Here is a 17,444-nt window from a genome sequence, read left to right on the forward strand (position 1 = left end):
AGAGCTGGACAGGGGGAGTGTGTCCCTGCTGGTTCTCCTAGATCTCTCAGCAGCCTTCGATACTGTAGACCACGGTATCCTTCTGGGTCGCCTTGCTGGAATGGGGCTTGGGGGTACTGTTCTGCAGTGGCTCAAGTCCTTCCTTGAGGACTGTACCCAGAAGGTGTTGTTAGGGGACAGCTTTTTGATCCCATAACCATTGTCTTGTGGAGTCCCACAGGGTTCAATACTGTCCCCTCTGTTGTTTAACATCTACATGAAGCCGCTGGGTGAAATCATCCGGAGTTTTGGAGTTCGGTGTCATCTGTACACGGATGATGTCCAACTCTATCACTCCTTTTTTCCAGCGTCTAAGGAGGCTGTCCAAACCCTGAACCGGTGCCTGGCTGCTGTGTCTGACTGGATGAAGAAAAATAAATTGAAGTTGAATCTAAACAAGACAGGTACTCCTGGTCAGTCGCAAGGCCGAACAGGGTATAGGGTTACAGCCTGTTCTGGATGGGGTTGCCCTCCCTCTAAAGGGGCAGGTTCGCAGTTTGAGAGTCTTCTGACTCATCACTGAGTCTGGAACCCCAGGTTTCTGCGGTGGCCAGGAGGGCCTTTGCACTACTCAAACTTGTGCGCCAACTATGTCCATACCTTGGGAAGCCTGACTTGGCCACGGTGGTCCATGCGCTTGTTACATCTCGTTTGGACTATTGCAACGCACTCTACGTGCGGTTGCCTTTGAAGACTGTTCGGAAGCTGGAACTAGTCCAACATTCTGCAGCCAGGTTACTAACCGAAGAGCTATTCAGGGAGCATACAACTCCTCTGTTGAAGCAGCTCCGCTGGCTGCCTGTTAGCTTCCGGGCACAATTTAAAGTGCTGGCTTTGGCCTATAAAACCTTAAATGGCTCTGGTCCAACTTACTTCCCAGAACATACCTCCCCCTACGGGCCGACCCGCAGATTAAGATCTTCGAGTGAGGCCCTGCTCTTGGTCCCACTGCCGTCACAGGTGCGGTTGGCGGGGACGAGAGACAGGGCTTTTTCGGTGGTGGCTCGGCGGCTGTGGAACTCCTTGCCAAGGAAAATTAGGGGAGCCCTTTCACTCATGTCTTTCAGGAAGCAGCTGAAGACCTGGCTGTGGGACCAAGCTTTTGGCCCATCCTAAGATATGAGTTTATATGACCTGATGAATTCTGTGAATTAATATTAAGTCGAACACAGATTGTTGTAATAGTCACATGGTTTTAATTGTTTAATTTGATTTGGATACCGACTTTTATTTGTGTTTTATGTTTCGTTTTTACTACATGTTGTATTATATGTGGCATTTAATTCTGCCATTATGTAAGACCGCTCTGGGTCCCCCAGGCGAGAAGAGCGGTATATAAATAAAATAAATAAATACGGTAATTTCTTTCCATGAATAATATATTTTTACCTGAAACACTTGAGGGTGAAGAATTATGTGCACTTAATTACTAGTACAAATTGCCAAGTAAAAATTTAAAATAAATGTAGCTCAAAGTGTAGATGAACCTTTGTTTCTCATGTGAAAAGGCATAATTCTTCATAAAATTACTTTTCTCTTAATAGGAGCTTAAACTGTCTTCACATGGAGAAGCGTTGTCATTTGCTGCTTTGGTCGATGGCTATTTCAGACTTACTACAGATGCCCACCACTATCTCTGTACAGATGTTGCACCGCCCCTCATAGAACACAACATTAAAAATGGCTGCCATGGACCCATTTGGTTAGTTCATGTCCTTCACACACTATGTTATCTAAGTAGTCATTGTGTAATAATATTTCTCATGTTTTTTCTTTAAAATCTTAATTTGATAGGTTTTTTTGGGGGGGTGGACTTTACTGGATTTTTAAAACGTTACTACAAAGGGGGGGAAAGAACAAGAAAGAAGAGGAAGTAAATAGCAGTGGCTAAGGCATGTCCATTAATATAGACTGTTTCCGAGAATTGGAATTTTTGATATATTTTTTTTAAAAAACTTTTATGCATATTTAAAACAGATCTTCTGACCACTGAACCATGGATGACAAATTTATCTTTGTGTCCTTTCAGAATTCGTCTAATTTCAACAGTGAAAACATGCAGGTGCCTATCATATTCCATTCCATGTTGCAGAATAAAATTTAAAAGAACATGGGCATCTAACAATTCAAATTTCCTAAGAAAAAAATGATACACTGTAATATATCTAAGCCGAAACAAATAGTGACCAGTGACTATGCTTACATGACATGCCTCAAAGAAAATATGTTGCACATTACTAAAATCTGTAGATAGTTTATTATTGAGAGAGATTGTTGACCTTTTTACACACAGTTTTAGTTTATGCTGATGGCTTTATGCTTGGTTTAAAAAACATAGTAAAAACATAATGATGCCTCCCCCCCCCAAATTCACTGTAATATGGTGAATTTTCCTCCATCTCTACTGTAATATGCTGCAGACCATTTGGGACATTTTCCTTTAATTTTTGCATATAAATTCAAGAGCATGTGGCCTTCCAGCCTCCATTAAACTTCAGCTATTGCTCACTCCTACCATAAAACCCCCAAAAAGTAATAATGAATCTTCTGCCCCCATTTTGTCCTACAGTTACTTCAACAATAATTGTTCTGAACTATCATGTGCATGGGTTTTCCTCTGTTGTAAGAGGTTTATTTGTTCAGTGAGTATTTATTCCTAGTAAAGTTTCTCTTCTTAATCCTGTGATCATGGAGGAGCTATTTAGATACATATGAGTTAAAGACTCTTGAAACAACTCATCACCTTTTTTCAGTAAGTAATCTGAAAATGTTATTATTTATTTATTTTGTAAACCGTTTTTACAGAGTATATGTTATTGGCAAAATTGAATCTCTTCCAGAAGTACAGTTTGTGAGAACATGTACCACTCCAAAAACAAACAAATGTTTTTGGACTTAAAAGCAAATTTCACAATCTAGATTTCTCAGTCAAGCTGCATTAGCTCTGTTTCACTATCTTCGGCAGTGTTTCTATAATGCACTGCAAAAAAGGTTGCCTTCCTTTCAGATGAATATTACTGAAAACTTCAATTCATTTCTAAACACTTACAGCACAGATTATGCTGTTAACAAGTTGAAGCAAGAAGGTAATGAGGAAGGCATGTATGTCCTGAGATGGAGCTGTACAGACTTCAACAACATCCTCTTGACTGTGGTATGTACAGAAGGCTCACAGGTATGATACAAAGTTTTGTCAGGTATATGAACAATATATGTATATAGTTTTAATGAGTTAATTTAGGGTTATGTGTGATTGCTTTTAGTCCTGTAATGTTTCTTTTGTACGGATGTGAGGCATTGAATCTTTGTCATTTACTATGTTGTGAACCGCTTTGAGCCTCCCCCTAGAGGTGAGAAAAGCGTTATATAAATGAAATAAATAAATAAAATGTATGTATGTCTTTTGATATGTAAAGCAAACTTTTTGAAGACACGGTTTGTGAGAGACTTGATGGTTTCAAACCATGATGCTGAGGATCAAACTAGAGCTTAATATTTCCTTTATATTTATCTGAAAGCAGAATTTGTAGCGTCCGTTAGCAGTGAGTGGTAGACTGTTACCTGCTTCATTGTTCAAGGCATAAATTCATAATAATTAACAGTAGTTGATAAATTACATTTCAAAGATTTTTCTATAAACAAAATATAATCATTTTCATCATGTGTAATATCTATATCTTGTCAATTGAAGTGAGTTGCATATCACATTAAGTATTAATCTACAGATCTGAAATCTTCTGATAACCATAGTATCTATGAAATTGATCTCCAGTACTCAAGTGTTTCTGATGTAAAAATGTAGAGTTTGTATTACCTGCAGTTTTAAGTATCCACATATTCCCCTGTATTCCAGTTTCTAGGTAGAACTAAGTACATTTGTTTTCTTCTCAGTGTGTCATAAGGTTAGATTAAAAATTCTCAATTCTTGTTAAAAATCACAAGAGTAATTTCATTGCATTTTCTTGAATCTCCCCCAGGATTAAAGTATTAGTTATTTTCTGCATTTTACTTGGGTTCACTTAAGAGTGATTCTTCCTCTTCCTTTCCTTTACTTCCTTCCCTACAGCAGTTTTTAAATCCACTCAAACAATACAAGAACTTCCAGATTGAAATGAAGAAAAATGGCTGTCTCTTACATGGATCTGATAAGTTTTTTTCATCTTTGAAAGAACTGATGGACCACTTAAAAGGGCAGATTCTGAGAACAGATAATATAGAATTCACGCTCAAGCAATGCTGTCAGCCAAAGCCAAAAGGTACTGTATTTGAATTAGTATTCTTTTAAAAAACATTGAATCTTTATCATGGAGAACTATTTGTTAGTGATAGAGGGAATTTTGTAGTATAGTACTAAACTTGATGTCAGATTTCTGTCTAACATGTATGTGTTACTTTTTCAAAAAGATGTGTCTTATGAGGGAGTTTTGAAAATTCTAAAAGCCCAAACTTTTTTGTCTCTGTTATTTTTTAATTTATATTAGTGTAACTGAGATTTTTTTTTCAGTGCTAAAGATCACCTTTATGCTAGTTTAAAGGACTAGCTGACTACTGGAATACTTGTGAATTCCAGTAAAAGATTTGCTGTATGTCATTGTATAATAGGCCTTTTTTTTAAAAAAATCTGCCTTTGATTCTCTGGTTTCTGTTTTTTAAAAAAAATAAAATAAGATGCCTTACCTCCAAGGCAGGAGATGGCGGAGTAGGGGGATGATCCGGCCTCAAACAAGCATCTCTATTTCTGTTTCTGTTTTTTTTTAAAAAAACTGCTTTGCTAGGAAGGAGGAGTAGAGAACTAACGTGCTTCCTTCTTTCTATAAAGGCAAGGCCGTTTTCAAAATCTGAAATTGAACTCCTTGGAGAAAGGAAGAAGGGAAGATCCAAGTTCCATTTCACATTTTTTAAATCACCTTGCCTCAGAGGAAGGAGGGCGCTCCAGAGACTTGCATTTTAGGTTTCTTAAACTGCCTTGCTTTCGGAGAAAAAAAGGAAGGAAGGGTGAATCAGCCCCAAATGACCCTGTGACTATTGTGTGAGGAACATAAAAATATACATTTTGCCACCCAAAAATGGGGGTGTGACTATTAGACAGTGGCAACTATTATGTGAAATGCGATATACTAGCAACTTATTCTAATTTATACATTAGAATGTGTTATATATATATGTTTCTGATTTAAGTGTAGATACTGGTTTCAATGGCTGGTGCCAATGGTTAAAGATAAAAGCCCCTTTCCAGTGCTCCCTTTGCCCTTTGTAAGGAGAGAGCTAACCTACTCACTGAGAGCCAGAATAGTTTAGCAGTCTTTGAGCATTGGACTGTGACTGGAGTTCAGGCTTTGAATCCTCACTTAGCCATGAAAATGGATTGGGTGACCTTGGGCAGGTGACAATCCCTCAGCCTCAGAAGAAGACAAAAACAAACCCTCTCTAAACACATCTAGACAAGGAAACTATGTGATAGGCTCATCTTAGTGTTGCCACAAGCCAGAGAAGACTTGAAGGCACACAACAATAATCACCTACTCACTTGCCTTTTATTTGAGCAGACAAAGAATAAGAGGTAACTAAATGTTCCTTGGCTATGGCTTTTTGTTGACATTGAATTAACTATCAAAACTATTCAATATTTATTTATTTATTTACTTTGTTTTATACCTCACCCTCTCTCCCTTATTGAGGGACTCAGAGCGCAAAAGGCTTTTTAAAATGCTAGTTTCCTGTTTTATTTTCTTAAGTGAAAAAGCAGCATTTCTGTTTTAGAGTTGGAAATTAAAAACAAATATTGATCCAAGTGATAGCTAAGGTGATGTTATATCGTCATATTATTGTTTTAAATATGAAATAAACAAATGTGACTAAAATGTTATTCCACGTATCGCTATTAAGAAATTTTGTCAATTGTTATAACTATTGCTAATTACAGGTTGAGTATCTCTTATTTAGAATTTCAGAATCCAAAATAGTCCACTTAAGTGGCTGAGATAGTAACATCTTTGTTTTCTGATTGTTCAATGTATACGAACATTGTTTCAGGCACAAAATTATTTTTAAGTGTATGAAATTACTTTCAGCCTCTGTATCAGGGGTCCTCGAACTTTTTAAGCAGAGGACCAGTTAAAGGTTCCTCAGACTGCTAGGAGCCCAGATTATAGTTTGAAAAAGGAACGAATTGCTATGAATAGTGCACATATCTTATTTGTAGTGCAAAAAACATGAAAGAACAATACAATATGAAGAACAATTTTAACCAACATAAACTTTCCAGTATTTCAATGCGAAGTGTGGGCCTGTTTTGACTGATGTGATAGTCAAGTTAATTAGAATTGTTGTTGTTGTTGTTGTGTGCCTTCAGGCTGTTTTAGGCTTAGGGCGACCCTAAAGCAACTCTGTCATAGGCTTTTCTGTTCAAGGTTTATTCAACAGGGATTCATCTTTGTCTGAGGCTGAGAATGTGTGACTTGGCTAAAGTCACCCAGTGGGTTTAGAGCCATAGTCTGAGGTATAAACCACTGTATCATGCTTTCCGAATTCTTTCCTCTCTTTTTCCTACTTTCCTTCCTTCCTTTTTCCTTTTTCTCCCCTCCTTCCCTCTTTTTCCTTCCTTCTTTCCTTTCTTCCTCTCTCCCTTCCCTCTTTCTTTTCTTTCTTCCATCTTCCTTCCCTTTTCTCCATTATTCTCTCCTTTCCTCTTTCTTTTCTTCTTTTTTCCTTCATTCCTTCCTTTTCTTCTTCTTTTGTTATTCCCTCCTTCCTCCCTCCCTCCTTCCTTCCTCCCGCCCTTCCTCCCTCCTCCATCCCTTTCTTTCCTTCCCTACCTTTTCTCCTCCCTCCCTCCCTCCCTTTTCTCAGTGTCCGGCTGTGGGATGGGTGGGACATGGATGCAAGTGAAATGAGTGGGGCTTGGGGCATAAATGCAAGTGGAGTGAATGGGGGGCGCAGGCGCAAATGGTGGAGGTTGGGTGGGGGGATCTTGGTGGGCTTGATGTGGATCGTGGGCCTTGGTTTGCCAACCCCTGGTATATATGAAGCAGAAATGTAGCTATCTCGTTGTATACATTTATATGTATCTGTACATACAGATATTCCAAAACTGGTAATATTCCAAAATCCAAAACATTCTTGGTCTCAAGCATAAGGTATACTCAACTTGTACTGAAATCATACAACAAGTGGGGATGCAAATGTATTTAAATTGTATTAGAAAGTATGTCTTTTTCCCCACCAGAAATCTCCAATTTGCTGGTGGCTACCAAACTGTCACAAGAATGTAAGCCGATCTATCCTTTAAGTCAGTTGAGCTTCCATCAGATCCGTAAAGAAGAAATAATACAGGTAAGTCGCTGTGGCATTTTAAAGGTTTCATGAACAATATAAACCTCAAACCTGCTTCTATTTGAGAAGTACTGATGTCTGGCAATGTGTAGCAAACACATTAAACAAGTTTAATTTAAACTATATTATAAGTGTAAGTATTAATGTACTATGAATTTCTATGATGTTTAAAAATTTTAATTTTCCTTTTGTAAATCATACACATTACTATGCTAATAACATGAATAAGAATCCAGTTATTAATTTATCGGGTTAAATTTAGGACTACTTCCATCATATGGGGCTCATTTAATATTAATGTAGAGGTATGAGCACAGTACAGTTAATACCATATACGTATACTAATTCAGGCAAAAATGGGCATGATCAAAAACAAAGATGGCAGGGACCTAACAGAAGCTGGAGATCAAGAATAGGTAGTGAGAATATACAGAAGATCTGTATAGGAAGGATAATAATATAGAGGATAGCTTTGACGGTGTGGTTAGTGAATTAGAACCAGACATCCTGAGGAGTGAGGTTGAATGGACCTTAAGAAGAATTGCTAACAACAAGGCAGCAGGAGATGACGGGGACCCCAGCTGAGCTGTTTACAATCTTGGAAGGTGATGCTGTCAAGGTGATGCATGCCATATGCCAGCAAATATGAAAAAAACACAAGAGTGGCCATCAGATTGGAAAAAATCAATTTATATTCCAAAAAAGGGAAATGCTAAAGAATGCTCAAACTTCCGTACAGTGGCACTTATTTCCCATGCCAGTAAGGTAATGCTCAAGATCCTGCAAGGCAGACTCCAGGAATACATGGAGCGAGAGTTGCCAGATGTCCAAGCTGGGTTCAGAAAAGGCACAGGAACGAGAGACCAAATTGCCAATATCCGCTGGATAATGGAGGAAGCCAGGGAGTTTCAGAAAAACATCTACTTCTGCTTTATTGACTATTCTAAAGCCTTCGACTGTGTGGATCATAATAAACTATGGCATGTTCTTAGTGGTATGGGGATACCAAGTCACCTTGTCTCTCCTGAGAAATCTGTATAAAGACCAAGTAGCCACAGTAAGAACAGATCACGGAACAACAGACTGGTTCAAGATTGGGAAAGGAGTGTGGCAGGGCTGCATACTTTCACCCTCCCTATTCAACTTGTACGCAGAACACATCATGTGACATGTGGGGCTTGAGGAATCCAAGGCCGGAGTTAAAATTGCTGGAAGAACATTAACAACCTTAGGTATGCAAATGATACCACTCCGATGGCTGAAAGCGAGGAGGAGCTGAGGAGCCTTATCACCAAGGTGAAAGAAGAAAGTGCAAAAGCTGGGTTGCAGTTAAATGTCAAGAAAAGATCATGGCAACTACACCTATTGATAATTGGCAAATAGAGGGAGAAAACGTGGAGGCAGTGGCAGACTTTATATTTCTAGGCGCGAAAATCACTGCAGACGCAGACTGCAGCTAGGAAATCAGAAGACGTTTACTTTTTGGGAGGAGAGCAATGGCCAACCTTGACAAAATAGTGAAGAGCAGAGACATCACACTGGCAACGAAGGTCCGCATAGTCAAAGCAATGGTATTCCCCATAGTAACCTATGAATGCGAGAGCTGGACCATAAGGAAGCCTGAGCGAAGGAAGATAGACGCTTTTGAACTCTGGTGCTGAAGGAAAATCCTGAGAGTGCCTTGGACCGCAAGAAGATCCAACCAGTCCATCCTCCAGGAAATAATACCCGACTGCTCAATGGAGGGAAGGATATTAGAGGCAAAGCTGAAGTATTTTCGCCACATCATGAGGAGACAGGAAAGCTTGGAGAAGATCATGATGCTGGGGAAAATGGAAGGAAAAAGGAAGAGAGGCCAACCAAGGGCAGGATGGATGGACGGTATCCTTGAAGTGACTGGCTTGACCTTGAAGGAACTGGGGGTGGTGCCGGCCGACAGGGAGCTCTGGCGTGGACTGGTCCATAAGGTCATGAAGAGTCGGAGACGACTAAACGAATGAGCAGCATACTAATTAGCTTTTTTCTTTGGGATGATTAATGATGGTGTTTCATACTAAAAGAAATTGTTAGATTTTCACAATTTCTAACTGAATTTCAACTGTGTTATAGGGTGAGCATCTTGGAAGAGGAACAAAAACACAGATTTACTCTGGGATTCTAAATTATAAGGACGATGAAAGTTATCAGAGTGAAAAGGAAATTAAAGTTCTTCTTAAAGTCTTGGATCCCAACCACAGAGACATTTCTTTAGTAGGTATCTCTATTGGTTCAATATGTAAATGGCCAATGTTATTGTTACTCATTTTTTCTTTTATATGGTTGATAGAGTGTCAGAAAATAAATATACATTTCCCCCTTTTTTCAATATCCTTTTGATTCTGGAGTATTCATGGGTGAAGGTTTATCCAGATGTCCATGTATTTTAGGTATGCTTGATGAGTTGAAGCACAGCTATTTGTATTATGAAATTCTGTCTGCTATTGCCACATCTTGCCAGTTTTGTATGAAACTTACAAAATATTTTTCACTAAATTATGCACTCCTTCAGAATTGTTTCTGCCATACTTCAGGAGATACAGGCTTCTTCATGTTCTCTGTGAAATTGCACATATGGGTTTTGTGTGCAGGCAGGACTGCTCAGAATTTTCTGGCTTTAAGAAGCCTCTTGGTGGTAGCCCATCCACCCTCCCCTGGAGGATATATAGCCATCAGGTGGGGCTAGCACCTCAGTTCCTCCACCCCTATCACAGCATCTTACAGAAACTGAGTTTCACAGATGATCACTCAAAGAAACATGTCACCCAGTAGCTGTTTTAGACATTTACATGAATCTGTTGTGCAGTGTTTACAGTGGACTCTGCAAAAGATGCTTCAGCTGTACTTCGTAAAAAGGAAAATCAGCCTATTTAGCAAGCCTTTCAAATGCTGATTTGATATCAGCAAATGCTTGGGATTTTAACCTATTTTACGTATATACATCCTTACATCCTTGAATCATGTAAACATTTATTGAGCCAAAAGAGGTCGTGAATGGAAACATTTAAGAATCCGTGATCTGGAAGTATTGTTCCTGCTATTCATTGAGCAGGATTTTTCTTGTGGCTAAAAGCAACTTCAAGTAGTAACGTAAACACATACATATAACTGAACTTAACATCTTGTGGGAAAACTTTATTGATTGATCCCTTCATTGTTTTATTGGTCTTAAATCTCTGTTTAGTTACCCCTGGAATGTGTTTATTTTTAATAGGCATTTTTTGAGACAGCAAGCATGATGAGACAGATTTCCCACAAACACATCGTTCTTCTTCATGGAATTTGTGTCCGTGATGTAGAAAGTAAGTAATTATGTCTGAAGTGGTAATTAATTATCTAATCTAAATACACAAAAGCATGAGATCTTGTCTGCTTTTGGAAGCTCATCAGATCAGCTCTGGTTAGTACTTGCATAATTATTGTTGTCATCGTCATCGCTTATTTATATTGAGCCATCTTTGTTTTGGGCATTTTATAAGTTACAGAACAACAAAACTGTCCCCTGCCTTCATTGCTACAATCTAATTAAGATGTGACACAAAAGAAAATGGGAGGGGATTAAGTCCAGCAAATACTGTCCCTACTTCCAGGTGTAGAGATGATTGAATTGTGCCTGCCTCTTCATTCTTTCTGGGACTAAAGCAGTGGCAGTTGGGATCAGAGCCGGCCCTAGGTATTTTTCAAGTGTAGGCGAACAGAATTTTGGCGCCCCCCCCCCCCCCCAAACCAATCACTGAAAAATAAAAGGGTTGGATAAGCGAAAATGTTGGATAATAAGGAAGTATAAAGGAAAAGCCTATAAAACATCAAATTACATTATGATTTTAAAAATTAAGCACCAAAACATGTTTTACAACAAATCAATAGAAAAAGCAGTTCAATACATGGTAATGTTATGTAGGAATTACTATATTTGCAAATTTAGCACTAAACATTGAACAGGGATATAGGGCAGTGTGGACTTAGATAACCCAGATAGCCCTCAGTATTAAAAAAAACCCTCTAAAATCAGGACAATAAATAAAGAACAACACTCTGAAAACAGAAGAAATCCAGACAGTAAACAATCAGGGACAGCTAACTCCTCCCAAAAAAAAGATTCTCCCAGGCAAGAAGAAGCCAGGCCTTGAAGCCACAGGGCCATTAAATGCTAATCAAGGTGATTAATTACAACATTCACACCTGCTTCAAAGAAAAGTTCTTTCTCCCACCCTGGACCTTCTACAGATATATAAACCCCACATACCTAGCTTCCAAGTTCCTACAGACCTCACAATCTCTGAAGGCCCCAAAGGTGGGCTTGCGTGGTGCGAAGGTGGGTCTGCGCTGGCCGGAAGGCCCAGCGCGGCCGCTGGAAGGCCTGAAAGAGAAGGAGGTGGAGAGTGGTGCCCTCCTCCCAGGACGATGGTGCCCCCGGGATGATGGCGCCACAGGCAAATGCCTATTTCGCCTTATGGTTGGACCGCCTCTGGTTGGGATGGAGGTCTACTGTTTTGCATTTCCTAGATGTTGTAAGCCACTGCTCCATAAGCTGTGGATCCCAACCCCAAATGGGGTCCCCTTAGCTCAGTGTTGGACTCATGAAAAATTGGCACCAGTAAAAAGTTTCTAAATATTTTGTTTGTATTCATCATGAAAATGCACTGACCATTAATCTGTGCACTGCAAATTTATTTTTCCTTTTGCTGCAGACATTATGGTCGAGGAGTATGTTGAATTTGGACCTCTGGATCTCTTCATGCGCCGCAAGAGTGTTTTGCTAACGACACCTTGGAAATTCAAAGTAGCAAAACAGTTAGCAAGTGCATTAAGTTATCTCGTAAGTCCTAGATCTTTTTTTACCAGAAACAATTGTCTAATATTCGATATTTCTCTAAGACAGTTCGTATATGCTTATCAATTTCTCCCTCAGTGTTATTGTCTGATATCCATTTTGAAATTCCCATACACATGGATTTGTTTATCTCTTCCATTTATTTAGCATATATACGTAAAAGTTTGAGTCAAATCTGGAACAAAATATTGCAAAATTGACTGTTCAGGTTTCTGCATAAGCTGTTGCCTTCACCGTACCCCGGTTTGTGTTTTTCACCCTTCAAAGCAGTCAGTTCCCACTCCGTACCTATTGCACATGCTTGATTTTCATAGGATTGTGAATGAGAAGATGTGTGGGGTCCACTGCAATTATGTTTTCAAAAATATTGGATGGGTAATATACAGAAGTGAAAGATGCTTCAAAATGGCAATCTTAATAATCTTCTTGTGAGTCATTGAGGCTATATAAGAATATTGAGATGGCTAGATTTAGGATATTTTCATCTTTTGCAATAATCTCCTAGTTGATCATACTGTAAATCCAGTGCTAAATTATATAGGATATAGAACTTTAAAGACTTGGACCTAAATATAGGTTAAAGAAGACTGCAAAAGGAACTTAGCCTTACCCCATTTTCTTTTCCACTGCCATGGTCTTCAGTCTATCCATCCCCCAAAAGAAACTTCACTGGAGAGTAAGGATTCCCTCCTGAGAAATACAATTTTAAGATTACAACTTTCAATCTTTGGGGCCATGGAGATTCTGGAAGTTGTGGTCCAAAATGTTTTTTCCAGGTTTTGAACACAGTGGGCTACTGAAGAAAGGCAGGGACAGCAAATATTTCTATTATGAAGTTCCTTTTCTTGATTTAGCATTCAAGCCATATTTCTATCCTTTTCATCCTGTTCAAAATGTGTGCACCTTATTTGGATTGTAAGGTTGGAACATCTTAATGCATATTCTCTCATTAATGCAGGAGGACAAAGATTTGGTACATGGGAATGTGTGCACCAAAAATATATTACTGGCCAGAGAAGGAATTGATAATGAATATGGACCTTTCATAAAATTAAGTGACCCAGGAATTTCAGTTACGGTGCTATCTAAACAAGGTATTGTTAAATATGTATTCCGTATATTTTCCAGGATAGTAAAAAAACATAACCTTTTAATTTACTGGCTCATGATTTATGTTATTATACTTGTCCCTACATTGCCATACCTCATACTGCATCTTAAGTTATATCATTATTTGCTGTCATCATCGGTGATCACTTGTGTCTGAGTAAGATGGCCTTCCAAGTGTAGGTCTTGATGGTGGGTCCGTAGGTGACTGTGGAGACTTATTCTTGACCCACATGGTCTTCCACAGTGAGGACATCAGTTTCTAGATGGGAAGCAGGGTTGGCTTGACGTGCCTTCCTCTTGACATGTTTCTCGCTTTCATCCTCCATTCATGCCTCTTCAAATTCCACAGCACTGTTGGTAACAGCTGACCTCCAGTTAGAATGCTCAAGAGCCAGAGCTTCCCAGTTCTCATGTTCTATGCCACAGATTTTAAGGTTGACTTTAAGCCCATCTTTAAATTTGTTTTCCTGCCCACCAACATTCCATTTTCCATTCTTCAGTTAGGAGTAGAGTAACTGCTTTGGAAGACAGTAATCAGGCATTTGGACAATGTGGCCAGTCCAGCGAAGTTGATGGTGGAGGATCATTGCTTCAATGCTGGTGGATTATTTGGTGTATAATTGACAATTGAACACATAGTGCCAGTATTAGGAATATTGATTTACCCACATTGTGATGATGATTTCCCTAACTTAACAGTACATTCTGTGAAATAGTGAACTATTTTGCCAGCTCTCAGCTGGCTGCCAAAACATCTCATCTGTTGATGCCAAGCTGTAGCCTTGGAAGAGAAGGACAAACATTTACCTCTCCACATTGTTTCCAGAATACTCATTCATTTCCTATGAGATGCTCAGGCCTCACTAAGAAGGACAAGTAATTCAAATTGTTTCTTTATTTATATCCTGCCTTTCTTCCAAACATGGGGTATTTTCAATGTACTGCACTGTTGAAATATTCAATGTGTATTTAATGTGAAATTCTTAAGAATGGGGAAATCAATATGTTTCATATAGGAATGCCATTCACATGCTATCTAAAAAGCAGAAATTTGCTGTACGTGTCTATCAGAAAGCTCAAAATAAGTATGGGCATAAATTAGGATACATTTACTAGAAACAAATATAAAAGAAAAATGTGTTGCAAAAGTAAGAAATATATTCTCATGTTGATAAAGTACTTTCGTGCCACGTGGAATCATGAAACGTGGCACTTGCATCATCAAGATATGCTTAAATGGGACATTTTTGTATCTAAGAATCAAAATATATCTCTTAAATAGATGTCAGCATTCCAGGACAGAACAAGGTGTCAGTGTGATAGAGAGGGTGTAGCAATGTCAATATTTTAATTTGTGTCTTCTTTCTTGGCTATGAGGGTAGAGGGCATTTCTAGTAGCAGCCAAAGAAATAGCTTCATTGTTTCCTTGTGCTGTTTAAAAAGAAGAAAGAAAAAGTTCAATGAAAGCCTTTTCTTGTCAGGTGGAAAGGCTTTCACCCTTGATCCTTTCAGTTTTCCCAGCTCTGTTGTGATGAAAGAAGTAGAACTAAAGTCTGTGTTCTAAAATATGACCCCACTTTAGAACAATGTAATAGAGCAGTGATGTGTGTCATTTTACTTTGGAATCTTTTTAATAGTCCCTAAAAGCAAGTTTGGCATTTCCATTGCTGGAGTTGATGCTTTCAGTGTACTTCCTACTTCAGCATCAACATTTCTGTCCAGAAGAACCAAAATTTGTACTGTGTCTTTGTGCATATTTGATATACAAATCATCATCATCATCATTTCTGAATTTGTATGTAAGAGATATCAGATATCACATGCTATAGCTGCTTCCACATCCCTTTCTTTGCTTATCACTTTTTTTGGAATGGACACATTTATTATAGTCATGTGTGCACCTGATAGTATCTCTTTAGTTATAGGTAATCTCCTGCAAGTTAATTCTTATTTCATCTGAAGAACACTATGCATTTATTCCCTGATTACAATTCACTGCAACACCTTTTTTTCTTCCAAGAATGTGTTGAGCGCATCCCTTGGCTTGCACCTGAATGTGTTAAAGACTCCAAAAATTTGAGCGTGGCAGCAGATAAATGGAGTTTTGGTACAACATTATGGGAAATTTGCTACAATGGAGAAATACCACTTAAAGACAAGACGTTAGCAGAGGTAAGGTGGCTGTAAGGACTTTCTTAGTAGACTCTAATTTTGGGGATAGGAAGAGGTAGTTGAATTATTTCTTTCCTTGAGTCAAATAGGCTTATTGACTTTTTCCTAGTGTACAGCACAAGACATAATCTGAGCAAGATAATAAAATAATAAAAATTGTTAATCTCATCCCATCTTGCAGAAGGAAAGGTTTTATGACGGACATTTCACACTTAGAACGCCATCTTGCAAGGAGCTGGCTGATTTGATGAAGCAGTGCATGCACTATGATCCTAACCAAAGACCCTTCTTTAGAGCCATTATGCGAGATATCAACAAACTGGAAGAGCAAAGTAAGAACATTTTTCCTTATTTTTCCTTGTCTATAAGTGAATGTCATTTTCTTTGATCAGTGGGATTGTTTAATGTAGCTGGATATGTAGCATCTTCATCACAATATAAACACATGGTTGCATATCCCACTATTTTTGTTGTTCCAAAACTAGTAGTAAAGAGTTTTGAATAGGTTTTGCATTCTAAGATCTGCAATCAGTCATGGTCCTGGAGTAGAGTTGCACATAGTATGTTATTGCATATCAGTTGCTAAAGAAGCATCCTCTGGGAAGTAAAATACAGTGTTCTCCCGCTACTTCGCGGTTCGCTTATTGTGGACTTGCTGTCTTGCGGAAGAAATTATTTGTTTGTTTGTTTGCTTACCCACCCCATTGCTGCTTTTGATAGTTAAGTGGCTTTTCTCCCCCTTGCAAGCCCCGGGGAGAATGAAGCCTTTCCTACCTGCAGGCCCCTTGCTTCCTGCTTGCCATGTGGCCCTGGCTGCCTCTCTTCCTGCAGCCAGGGAAGAAGAGTGAGGGCGGGCGGCAGCAGAGGAGGCTGGAAGAGGCAATCAGGCTTCTTTTTCTGCCGGTGCTCTAGCCGGCCATGCCGGGAAACACGGAGTCCCGCCCCAGTTGGGTGCCCTATGGCAGCCACGGTGTCAGCAGGGGGCTTCTTCTTCCCAGAAACCCCCTGTGTGGTGGGAATTTTTCCCGTCACTTGGTCAGCTGGCTAATTGGCGGCAGGCTGGCCCCACCTCCTGGTTGGCCAGGCCAGGCCAGGGGTCAGCCCAGGCGGCCCATTTAAGGCCGCGGAGTGGGCCTGGCAGGCATTGGACCTGCGTTTTTGCTTGGAGCTCCTGGCAGAAGAGGGAATCAGAAGTCCTCCTCTACCACCACCGAGAGACTGCACCAGGAAGTCCTCACCGCCGCAGGGGTTGCCGCCACTGAAATCGCCGCCTCCAATCCTGCAGCTGCTGCTCTTGTTGCTGCCGCACTGCCAAACTCGCAGCCGTTGATCTTGCCGCCGCTAGGAGCTCCAAGCAACAAAGCAGGCCCAATGCCTTTCAGGCCCACTCCGCAGCTTTAAATGGGCCGCCTTGGCCAGCCCCTGGCCTAGCCTGGCCTGGCCAACCAGCTGGCCAAGCGGCAGGAAAAATTCCCACCACACGGGCTTCTGGAAAGAAGCCCCCTGCCGACGCCATGGTTGCCCGCCCTCACTCCTTTTCCCTGGCTGCAGGAGCAGAGGCAGCCAGGGCAACATGGCAAGCAGGAAGCAAAGGCCCCGCCGGCACCAGTATAGGAAAGGCTTCACTCTCCCAGGGGCTTGCAAGGAGGAGAAAGGCCACTTAACTATTAAAATAATGTTTATATATTAAAATAAAAATAGTGCCCCTACTTTGCGGATTTCCACTTATCACGGGTGGTCCTGGAATGTAACCCCCGTGATAAGTGAGGGAACGCTGTGCATGCAGTCTGACCTTCTACTTAGTTGCTGTGATTCTGCTGTTTTGGTATAGTAACATACCTGTAGTTGGCTGACAGGCAGTCAGCTCTGAAACAAGGAATCTAGGGCCACAAACCAATTGCTTGATTCAACTAGAGATCTC

The 17,444-nt window shown here is 40.0% G+C and overlaps 1 protein-coding gene across 4 annotated transcripts in view; it reads left to right on the plus strand.

Moving 5' to 3' along the window:
- Positions 1 to 17,444, plus strand: part of jak1 (Janus kinase 1) — a 67,023-nt gene that overhangs the window by 37,650 nt on the left and 11,929 nt on the right. The window contains exons 9-18 of one of the 4 annotated variants that reach the window (XM_008109312.3): positions 1,584 to 1,741; positions 3,091 to 3,214; positions 4,106 to 4,295; positions 7,265 to 7,371; positions 9,481 to 9,621; positions 10,622 to 10,709; positions 12,099 to 12,226; positions 13,200 to 13,335; positions 15,372 to 15,523; positions 15,705 to 15,855. In XM_008109312.3, the coding sequence (XP_008107519.2) occupies positions 1,584 to 1,741; positions 3,091 to 3,214; positions 4,106 to 4,295; positions 7,265 to 7,371; positions 9,481 to 9,621; positions 10,622 to 10,709; positions 12,099 to 12,226; positions 13,200 to 13,335; positions 15,372 to 15,523; positions 15,705 to 15,855 (1,375 nt within the window). The remainder of the gene's footprint in view (positions 1 to 1,583; positions 1,742 to 3,090; positions 3,215 to 4,105; positions 4,296 to 7,264; positions 7,372 to 9,480; positions 9,622 to 10,621; positions 10,710 to 12,098; positions 12,227 to 13,199; positions 13,336 to 15,371; positions 15,524 to 15,704; positions 15,856 to 17,444) is intronic. The other 3 variants (XM_008109314.3, XM_008109315.3, XM_008109316.3) reach the window with 3 other exon arrangements.

The sequence above is a fragment of the Anolis carolinensis genome, chromosome 4, assembly GCF_035594765.1.
Source record: "Anolis carolinensis isolate JA03-04 chromosome 4, rAnoCar3.1.pri, whole genome shotgun sequence".
Classification (NCBI taxonomy): Eukaryota; Metazoa; Chordata; class Lepidosauria; order Squamata; family Dactyloidae; genus Anolis; species Anolis carolinensis.